The sequence below is a fragment of the Cariama cristata genome, unplaced genomic scaffold, assembly GCF_000690535.1.
Source record: "Cariama cristata isolate BGI_N322 unplaced genomic scaffold, ASM69053v1 scaffold21574, whole genome shotgun sequence".
NCBI lineage: Eukaryota > Metazoa > Chordata > Aves > Cariamiformes > Cariamidae > Cariama > Cariama cristata.
The window spans coordinates 2,711-13,819 of record NW_009611516.1 but is presented as its reverse complement, the minus strand read 5'-3'; the positions used below and the strand labels follow the sequence as shown (position 1 = coordinate 13,819).

Genomic DNA, 11,109 nt, shown 5'->3' with positions numbered 1-11,109 from the left:
GCCGCCTTGCTTTTCGTCAGCGCGGATTCAAAAAGATGATATCTGGACAAAAACGGGATTTCGTAGAGTGGTTTGGGTGGGAAGGGACCTTTCAAGGTCATTTAAGTCCCACCTGCTCGTGGCAGGGACATCTTCCACCAGACCAGGTTGCTCAGAGCCCCGTCCAACTTGACCTTGAAGGTCTCCAGGGACGGGGCACCCACCGCCTCTCCGGGCAACCCGTGCCAGCGTCTCACCCCCCTCAGCATCAAACATTTCTTCCTTGGATCTAGTCCGAATCTCCCCTCTTTTCATTTAAAACCATTTCCCCTTGTCCTAACTGCAAGGGTGCCATAAGTTCTCCCCGGAGCCCTGCTCTTCTCCCAACAACCCCGGCTCCCTCGGCCTTTCCTCGGAGCCGAGGGGTTCCAGCCTTCGGATCGTTTGAACCGATAACTTGCACGGGCTGCCCGAAGTGGAAGCTTTTGGTTGCTTGTCGGTCTTGTTCCAAATTTATTTGCGTAAAGGCTATTTCTCTCCCAGCTGACACTTTTTCTGTTAAGTGTATGTTTTATAAGTCTATGTGAGTTTTGGATTATTTACTCTTTTCACCTGATAGATCTTGGGGTTTTCTTTGCGTTCTGAACTGTGAAGCTTTCCCTGGTGCGTGTGGTACGTCAGCATTTGGGTCCTCACCCCGAGAGAATAAAAACCTGGTTCAGTTGGCACGGGCTCCCTTTCCGAACAAATCAGTGAGTGCCAGGAGAGTTAATTGTTATTTTTGCAAACCATTGGTGTTACAGCTTCCAGCAAAATCCCCTGCAGCCTTTGAGTCTTAATTCTGCCCTGATTATGAACAAAAATGTAGTCCTAAAATCTTCCGACATATAAAATTAACAAACTGTTTTATGCGTTACGACCCCACTTGAAGGTTGCAAACGTGGGAAGAGGTCGGCTCTGCGTCGACGAGAAAACTTGACGCCGGGCAGGAAGCAAACGGGGATCTTAAGGAAGAGCAGAAACGGGGTACGGCAAAAAGGCAAAGCCACTTGTTTCTCAACGTGACGCGGAGGCCGAGCGCTCCGATGCTTCCCCAGACGTAAAATAGGGAAAAGAAAACGCTGGGTTTTGCCGAATTCCAGAAAAGTTGTGTGTTTGCTGCCATCTTTAAAATGCTGGTGGGGAGACGGAGGGTACCGAGTTAGCCCGGTAATTGCTGGTGGTTTTGGAAGCGCTGCTGCACTTGGGGTGATTTGAGCCCATGAAGAAGGGAGGTTTATTCTGGTTTTTAGAATAAGTTAGAAGTTGTATTTTTACTTTAGGTCGAGCCTTTCTGGCCTCTTCAGACTAGATCCACCCATCTTATGCCTTTTAAATGGTTTTGGCTTGGATTCGGGGTTGTTTTTCTTTCATATAAACATAGTAATGTTTGCTAAAGTGGAGATAAGTATGTCTGTGCTCCCACCAAAACCCAGGCGCTTTTCGGGGAGGTTTGGTTTAATTACTGTTTTGCTTAAAAATTGCCTTTTCTTAGGTTTGGCTTTGTTCGATCTCTCAGACAACCTGTGGTTAAGCCTCTTCCCTGAACTGGGATGCTTGCCTTGCAAAAGAAATGATTTTCTTTTTTTTTCTTCTCTCCCCTGATAAAACTCCCTTACTTATGGGTTTGTGCTTGAACTTGAAAGAGTTTTTGTATCATTCCTAAGGGATCACGGACTTTTATTTTTGGCTTCTGGTGGTTTGTCTTTCTTTTCCCTTTAGCTGTGGAAACCTCCCCTCCCCATTCTTTTATTTTATTATAAGTATCCCGATATGAAGGTCGTGGCGTCAGAAAAATGCCAGAAATAAGCAATATGTGGGAAGGAAAAATGAAAACGGGGATGGAGAGAGGGTGATGATGGGTGAGGACGATGACACGAGGGTTAAGCCTCCTGGTCTGGTCCAGGCTGGTGTTTGCTGCAAGTGAGGGAGATCCAGGCTTCGGCTTTCCCACTTCCCATCCCATCCCAACCCTCTAGCTGTGTTACCGTGAATCTCAGAGACGTCGGTGTTCCTCTCTGGGCTGGATGAAGGCTGCCGACAGCGATAACACTGGTTATAAAGTGGTTGTAAGCTGGAAGTTGGTTATTGATTAAAAACAGAGGCGGCAGAGGCCAGAGAAAACTGCAGATATTGGTTAGCACCGCTTTGACACTGAGCGGCTTTACCCCGGCTCCGTTTGGAGCAGAATCGGGATCTGATTTTGTCACCGAGGAGCAAAAGGCTGAGGCAGAAAGTCCTAAGATGGTCAAAATTCCTCTGAATTTCTCCGGTCTGGTCTGCCGGCCGGTCTGGGGAAGATCTGGCAGGTCATCTGCCGGGAGAGTCAGGGCCTCGCATTTCTGGCATTCCTTGGCTGCAGGAGGGTGGAGAAGGAAAACCCCTCGCCCCACTGAGGAATCCGTGCCGCAGTGTGCTTTTTGGGGAGGGCGGCCTAAGGGTGTCCCTCTCCCAAGGCAGGTGGGACGGAGGATGGAGCTAACCTTCCCTGCGGATCTGTGGGCGCCTCGGATGGTCACATCGTGACCAGCCCGTCACGAGTGGTACCAAACTCCTTGAAATAAATAAAATGTGAGATTTGACACTAACACCTGCCACTGCGATGACGTCCTCGGCTTCGTTTTCTCTTGAGCCAGGGATGCTCCGCGACCCGGAGGGCACCGGTGGGAGCTGCTGTCGCTCAGGACCTCTCCTGACGGGTGTAAAAACGAGTGCAGAAGAGGCCAGATCGGCTCTTTGCAAATTATATTGGCTTACAGCGTCAGCGGCCTTCATTCTAGGATACCGATACTCTGCAAATATTAATAAAATAGCTCGTGCTTGTTGTGAGGCTGCCAGTTTTACTGAGGGAAAAGCTCAGGCGCTGAAGAAGTAGTAACTTGGTTAAGGTCAGCGTAAGAGAGGGCGAAATCCTGGTTTATTTTTACACCTATCTTGCACCAAATGTTTTTACCACGCTCGTCGCTAACCCTCGTGTAAAATTTTTGATTCTCCCATTACGTGTGTTTCTCTGCGTGTGTTTATTTTTAATCAAGGGCATGGCTGGTTTTCTCTAAATTCACTGGGACTCCGTCCACGTGCCCGAGGAGAAAATGCCTGATATTTGTTCAGCAGCTGTGCTTACTCCATGCCCACAGTAATTATTTCAATTTTGAGGGCAATGGGTGACCTCTGGCATTCCCTGAGCTCCGCATTTGATCTTGCTGATCCCTGGGAAGTGCCCGTGCGGCTTTTCGTGGATTCGCGAGGCTGTTGCAGACCCAGGAGAGCGAGCGGGTGGGTGGGTTTCCCAATGGCCTCACCGTTTGCTACCTCACCTTGCTACCACCGTACTTTCCAGGCCTCGGTTTTCCTTGTAAATAAAATGTTGGAAACTGGAGTGTCTGCATCGAAAGAGGTGGTCAATCAAAAGTCGTGGTCACGGACTTGGAGGGCCCCTGCATGGGATCTGCAGTTAATTTTGACGACAGATTGCTTTCTGCTTTTAGTGGATATTCTCCCTTGTTTCTTACAAGCCTCGGCGCCTGCAGGTGTACGAATGACTTAATAACGATTTAATTTGTCTTAAATTCTCTTCTTCAGCCTCAACGAACAGTCAACGGTTTGAAGAAGCTCACTTCACCTTTGCTCTAACCCCCCAGCAAGTTCAACAGATCCTCACCTCCCGGTAAGCGAAACGGTGTCTCCCTTGATGCCGTGGCTTCCCCGCGCCTTCTTCCCGTTCTCCCCGGCAAACGGGGAATGGAGTCGGGAGGAAAAAATGGGCAGAGTTGGGGCGAGTGAGTCTGGCCGATGAGGAGGTCAGGGACGGTGGGAATAGGAGGAAGGATGGAATTTTAAATAATTCGTGTTTCTCTGCTCCAGTGCGGTATGGGAGAATAAAATGCCAGGTTGGGTGTGAAAAGGGGAGTCCCTCGACGTCAGCGGTGCTGCTTACGGCCGGTGGGGACCTGCCAAAAAGCCTGCAGAGCAAAATTCTTGTGCGGAAGAAAGAAAATATGGTGATTGGGATAAAAATGTGCTGCTTCATCCCAAAATGTAGGACTACCCTCCACCGGTGCCTACAGACACAACCGTTGGTTTGCACCGGGGCGTCTGTAGCTGGCATTGTATTCATAAAACCTGGCGGCAGCAAGAACCTTTGAGGTTCATTTTCTCCTTTTCCCACTTCGATGGGCTTTTGCTTTACGTCCTTGTTTGGGAATTTTGCCTGCGATTTCGGGCAGGTGTTACCCGTTTTTACAATTTAGCTGCACTGGTTTTATTCATAATATAACTCGTGTGTATCGATATCAATATCACTTAATAAAATACGATGCTGTTGTAGTTGTAATTCTCCGTTGAGCACTGCTGACAGCCTAAAGACCTTCTTTTCTGTTGCAGAGATATCTTACCAGGTGCCAAATGCGATTACACCATCCAGGTGCAATTAAGGTAAGGTGAGGCCTTTTTGACGAACGCGTGAAGTCCTGTTCCCCGAGCTAGCGCGTCGCTATTAATTCGTCCTTGGTTTTGGTGAATCGTGCTTTTCGCACTTGACTTGCTTTGAAATTGCGTGTCGGTTTGCTCAGAGGAAATTTTAAATGTTTGGTGTTGCGTTCTGAGCACCGGTTTCTACATGGGAGCGAGCCTCTGATAAACGGTGTCGTGCAACACCAAACCGCGAGGCTCTTTCTGAACTCGGCGAGGCTGAGCGAGTTGTCTTGGGGTGACGCTTTGCTGGCGCAGGCAACATGGCCTTCCACGCAAGTTTTTTTTTCAATTTTAAGCGTAGTAAAATCTAACCTTTTTTCAGAGTTTTGCACGCTGATCTAGAGCTCGCTTCTTTCTCTTCTCCGTTTTATTTATTTGCCTTCTTGTGGATTCATTGCAAAAGGCGGAATAAGATGCAAAAACTACATGACCTTAAAATTGGAACATTTTTTCATATTCACCCACAAAAATGCAAGACGTGCTGGAGAGCGTGAGTAGAAAAATACTTGAAAGTGCTTCACAGATTACCCTCTGATTCTTGCAGTCAGTGCCGGGGTCGTTATTTAAGTGCCTGCCCCCGCTGTCCTGCGGCACCGAACAGGAACCCAGGAGGCTCTTGCCCAACGTTCAGCCCTTGGCAGGGTTACAAAACGTTAAATTTTATCATCAGGGGTTTGGACTTGGCAAAGAGACAGAGGATCACTACTGAACTCTCAGGGAAAAAAAAAGTGCTGAGGCGTTTAGGGCTTTAGTTGTGGCATCTGGAAGCGTGAAGAAAAGCGGTGGTTTGGAACTGAAGACTTTGATTTAATTCAAAAGAGAGCCTGTTGGTTTTCAGGAGGGCGTTCTGTATTAATTAGGATTCTCTGACCATGGCGTCTCTGATTTGGGGCTTCGCAGTCGCAGTTTTGCCTGCTGTGTCCATCTGCTCCGCTCTTGCACGCAGAGCTGGTGGAGCAAAGCGTGTGGGTGCCGGGTTCCCTGAGAGGCATCAGAGGGTGGATGCTTGGAAGTGTCTCCCCTGTAGCACAAAATAACGCCGTGTGTGTTTTTGAAGGACCGGTTTCAGCCTATGTGCCTCTTACCATGTTTCGGACGTTGGAGATGAAAGAGAATTTACCAAATAGTCCACTGGGAAACTTCCCGCAGTCTCCTGGGGTGTCCGGGGTGCATCCCTTCACCTGAAGAAGTGAACCCTCCTTCAGCAAACCTTAGCGCAGGAATTAAAAACGACGGTCGGATCGTTTTGTCTCTCCTGCTGATGCGCTTCAGCGTATGTGGTATTCTCATGTTCCCAAGCAAGAAAAAAGATTATCTCTCAGTTTTATTCCTTGTTTTATCTGGCAAGCAGAGAGGGGTTAAAACCCAGTACGATCAGAGTTATTTTTCAAGAACATTGGCTCTGCATTGGTGTGACGTGCCTGGGCTTGATCTCACAGCTCCGAAAAAGCCGGCCGAGGTCACAACCCGACTCAGGACTGCGCGGCAGGACCGCGCTTTCGGCGTGGGGAGTCGTCTCTGGCGGAGCACCCTCCTTCGAGAGAAAACGGAGCGTACAGCCGTCTGATGAAATGGGAGTGGGATTTGAACCAGGGCCCGCGCTGGGTCGCTGGTGCTGACGGTTGGACTCGAGGATCGTAAAGGTCTGTTCCAACCTAAAAGATTCTGTGACGCAGGAAGCAGCGGTCGGATGTCGAGTGGTGGCGGATGAGCTTTGAGCCAGTCTGTCTGATTGCGAGATTCACTTTGGGTCAAATACGGCTTTTTAGTTCCCCAGGTGCTTTTGTTGGGTCGTTCCCTGCATCTTGGCGCGCTGCGGGATCTATAGGTGAAGTTGCACCGGAACGTACCCAAACCTGCCTCAAACCGTTTGATACGGCGCTGCTGGTGCGGGAATTATACCGGGGGGGCCGGGGTGAACGGTGGTCCTCCGTCATCCTAAACGGCACCCGCCCGGACCACCTGAACCCGGAGCTCGCTTTGTGTCGTTCTTGGAATGACGTTAGGCCAGAGAGAGACACTTTGCCTTTGAAACCGCCGTTCTGGACAGTTTGGATTGTCACCTGGCCTGAAAAAAATGAGCCCCGTCCCTGCGTGCACGATAACAATTGTTTTAGGTCGCTGGCGTTTTTCTGTCTCGTTTCCCGTATCGCTTTTGCCGCGGGTCGGGTTTGAAACACGTGTAGGGCTGTTGATCTGCTTCTGTGTTTTCCAATCTGTTCTGCTTGGAAGATGTTTTTCCCTTTTTAAAGGGAAGTTTGGCTGCTGTTTTTCTGCGAGTGTCACCACTCACTTGCCAGTTTCTCCCTCCTGCTTCTTAGGTTTTGCTTGTGTGAAACCAGCTGTCCCCAAGAAGATTACTTCCCTCCTAATTTATTTGTCAAGGTCAATGGAAAACTCTGTCCCCTGCCTGTGAGTAAATCTTACTTCTTCTTAATACGTTGTAGACTAAAGTCTGCCCTTGTACGCAGCTGCAGCTCCCAGTGCGTGCAGCGGGAATGTATTTTCTGGAGATTAAAGACTGACTCGAAGAAACGGTGTGGTCAGAGTGTAAAACTGTTGTCATGTACAGGGCTGTGGAGCGGTGATGAAAGCTGCCCTTTAATTCAAGGAGTGTGGTCTTGAAGTAGAAGAATATGCAAACTTTAGGCCCGAGTTGTTTGGGTTTTTTGTTGTTTTTTTTTTTAACCGGCATTTCTTTTTTGACCAGAAACTTTGATAATAAAAAAGCAGAGTAAAATCTGAGTTTAATGGCATAATGGCACTGCCTTCAGTTTTATCGCGCTGCAGGAAGACCGGGATGCTCCAGTCAAGGCTGAGGTCCTTTGCGCAGCGTGATGCCCGAAAAAAAATATAATAAGAAATAGCGCTTGCCCCACTTTACAGCCCAAAAAGGGATGTGATTCAGTGAAAGGTATCGGAGGTTTGAGAGTCTTAGGCCGGTTCCCTGCCAGCTCTCCCACGCTGGCCCCTCCGTCACAGCCGGCACCTTTTGCAATCGAACCTGCAGAACAGCCTCCGGTGCTCTGCCTGAGCCGCTCCCTTCATATTTTTAGAGATTTGCATTTTTTTGCCTCGGATAGTCTGTCTGGTTTTGGCCAAGACAATTAGTAACCTGCTTAGAAAATAAATAAAATAAAAATGAGAGAGAGAGAGGTCATGTCCGGCCTCGTGTGGGCGGAAAGAGGGAAGTGCGTGCGAGATACAGGATGGGTCCCCCCCAGCTTCTGCTCACAGATGAGGTTTCTTGCGTTCGTTTGGATGAGTCATGTGCAGCCGCGGAGCTGTTTGTACGGCCGTGCACAGCACAGCAGCTCCGCGAGAAGCCTTGGGGTTTTTTTTTTGTTGTTTTACTTCTGCTTAAACTGCGATGGGTGGCTGCTGAATCAGTCTCAAGCCGCCCGGTCTGACCGAGGGCGATGGAGAAAGGGTGGTGTCGATCCCTCTGAATTACAGAAAAGGCACTCTTGGCCTGAAGAACGGGATGGGTTTCTAAGCAAGTTGGAATGTGGATATAACAAAGCAAAAATGAGATCAACGTGAGATTTGTCACGGGGTGTAATTTTTTAGCTTCCCGGCCTCGTTGAGCTGGGTAGGATTTGGCTTTTAATTTAATGCCATTTGTGCAGAACACATCCCGGCCTGACGGTTCTGTGTTTGTGGAGAGGTTCAGCTTACGATGGGGTTGCGGTGTGCTCGTTAGTATAAGGATATTAGAGGGAAACTTTATTCTTAATTTCTTGACGTTGAGGAATAATAATGTACCCTTTTGAGATTTGTAGAGAAATTCTCATACGAGCTCTAAGGCGTGACATGAAATACCTGGAGGTGCAGTGTGCCGTGAAGAAATGGGGTTTGTAGATTCTTGTACGTGCCCTTATACCTCAGAGAGAATTTATTTTATGCCAGGTAATCTTCCTTTCTTTGCAGGGTTATCTCCCACCCACAAAAAACGGCGCGGAGCCGAAACGACCCAGCCGCCCCGTCAACATCACGCCGTTGGCACGACTTTCGGCAACTGTCCCGAACACGATTGTGGTGAACTGGTCCTCGGAGTTTGGCAGGGTGAGTGAGGTGAAAGCCCTTTCCCGTCTGCTGCTGTTCCTTCGCTACCAGCTGTTTGCAGCCTCAGGTCTGCGAGGCGGAATCGAGATCGTTTTTTGGAGTAGCATCAAGCTCTGCAGATCCAGAAGAGCCCTCTGCTTTTTGGGGTTTGTTGTTGGTTTTTTTTTTTTCCTAGGTCTGAGCAGTCTCAACTTCTTCTCCACAGAACTACTCGCTGTCGGTGTACCTGGTGAAGCAGCTGACCTCAGTAACTCTGCTGCAGAAGCTAAGAGCCAAGGGCATCCGAAATCCAGACCATTCGCGAGCCCTGAGTAAGTACTCACTGGTGAAGGTGTCACTGTGCTCGATCGGATCCAGCACCCCATCTGGGAAGACAGAGCAGGTCTGAATTAGCAAGCGAGGGCAGCCCCTGCCCTGCGCCCCTTCTCGCAAGCCCGCACCCCCCCGCCGGGTCCTCTTGATGAGAATTTGACGGGAAGGTAAGGATTGTGAAGATTATGGATTATTTTTCAGTGGTGCCGTTCAACAAAAGCTCGAAATCAAACCGTTCCTCAGGTTGCTGCCCGTCTCCGCTGTGATAGTTCCAAAACATTTGTCCTGTGAGCAGCAGTGGGAGCGGTGCCCTTGGTGCTTACGCCCAAATTCCACGTTGTTTCCCTAGTGTTTCCCCTGCGCTGTCGTTTTACAGGCGGGCTGTAAAATCTTTAAGGCAGGGAAGGTCTCTTTGTGCTGCCTCTGTGGTCTCACCAAGGAGACTCTTGCCTGAGCCGTTAACCTGGTAGTAATAACGTCTGCTGCCGTAAGCATCGCCCGCCTGTAATTTGGATAATAAGTGTCACGGTGCAAATTATAAATCGTGTCTGTACGTATTTATGCATGTAAAAGCAGGAGGATGTTGACAGGAGACCTTTTTTTCCCCCCTCCTCTTCTTTCAGTCAAAGAAAAACTAACAGCTGATCCTGACAGTGAGATAGCTACAACGAGCTTACGAGTTTCCCTGATGTGTCCAGTAGGTTTCTATATTTTTGTTCATTTTTTTTTTCTCGGACTGGCCTTTGCGAACAGCTTCCCGCTTTACCTTACCCTTGCGTAGGAACGCTTTGGAGTGAGACGAGAGCTAACGCTGCCGCAGCCCTGCTTTTGTTGAAAAGTCAGCTTTGATTCCTAAGTAAAAGCGGAACCGCTTTCTGTCGTGCATTAACAAAAAAATGCCGAGATTGTTGGCCTGTAAGGCCTAGCCAAAAAATGACCCGATCCTTGTCTGCCACCTTCACTATTGCCACGTGTTTGAGGTGGAAGTGAGCTTAAAAACACCACAAAAAGGCAAAAATACCCTCAGGAAAGCCTGGTTTTCTCTCGCATGTTAATTCTTCCTTGACGTTTAGTCTAACCTCTTGTTAAACATGCTAGAGTGCTGGGCAGGGGAGAAAACGGAATAAACAGGGAATAATGCCTTTGGTTGTTACTCTCTCTGGCGGTTTGGACAAAACCAACTTCATTTCTTCTTGCTTGTCCCCTAGCTGGGTAAGATGAGGCTGATTGTGCCCTGCCGAGCCATCACGTGCACCCACCTCCAGTGCTTCGACGCAGCGCTCTATCTTCAAATGAACGAGAAGAAACCCACGTGGACTTGTCCTGTGTGCGACAAGAAAGCCCCGTACGACAACCTGATCATCGACGGGTGAGCTGAAGGGGCTTCTTACACAGTCTTTAGCCTGGATAATGTTTTTCTTTTAAGGCTTATCCTCCAATGCTAGCATATATGGACAAGTTACAGCCTTGAATAACTTAAAATCTGATTTTTTTTTTTTTTTTTTTTTCCTTCCCTAAACTGCTTTGATGCTGATCTGGAGAGATTTCTCCCCAACAACAAGAAGCTTTTTGTCAAAATCTTGGCTTCCTTGCTGGCAGTCTCTGCCGAGGCATTAATGAGGGGGTTGAACAGAGCCCTCCTGTGTACGTGGAAGAGCCCATTATAAACCTAAACTTGCAGGTGATACTGGCGCAGGTTTTAGGACAGTAATTCTTCGTACCCCTTTAACCCACCTCCTGAGCACCCTCAGCCGTCCCTGTGCCTGTATTTACGTGCAGCTCCTCGTAGCGTTCGCTCTCCCCAGCCTGTGCTCTCCCCACCGGCAGGTTGTTCATGGAGATCCTGAACTCCTGCACGGACTGCGACGAGATACAGTTCATGGAGGACGGCTCCTGGTCCCCCATGAAGCCGAAGAAGGAGAACCAGGAGGTGTGCCAGACGTCCGCGTTCAGCGGGATCGAGGGTATGGGAGCTTTGGTCACCAACTCTTTTTTTTTTTCCTTTTTTTTTTTTTTTTTCCAAACCAAGGTTTACAATTTTTACACTTCCAAAGCAACATGTGGAGGGTTTCAGATCCCATCTGGGAGCTGGTATTTGGGATCACGCTGAAATACCGGGAGCGTGACGGGCACTTAGCGCACCGCTGTGGAGTAAGGGCTAGAAAAAGCAAGAAAAGTGCAGGTTTTTCCTGAGACTACACCAGTAATTCCTTCTGGGCTGTGGAGACCTGACCGCTAGCG

At 48.9% G+C, this 11,109-nt stretch overlaps 1 protein-coding gene across 1 annotated transcript in view; it reads left to right on the top strand.

Moving 5' to 3' along the window:
• The window catches only part of PIAS3 (protein inhibitor of activated STAT, 3), a gene marked incomplete at its 3' end in the record, with an annotated part of 14,433 nt that overhangs the window by 619 nt on the left and 2,705 nt on the right, over positions 1-11,109 (top strand). Inside the window, 8 exon segments of the mRNA XM_009698295.1 lie at positions 3,601-3,685; positions 4,402-4,452; positions 6,813-6,903; positions 8,422-8,556; positions 8,762-8,867; positions 9,492-9,565; positions 10,077-10,237; positions 10,696-10,832. Of these exon segments, the coding sequence (XP_009696597.1) occupies positions 3,601-3,685; positions 4,402-4,452; positions 6,813-6,903; positions 8,422-8,556; positions 8,762-8,867; positions 9,492-9,565; positions 10,077-10,237; positions 10,696-10,832 (840 nt within the window).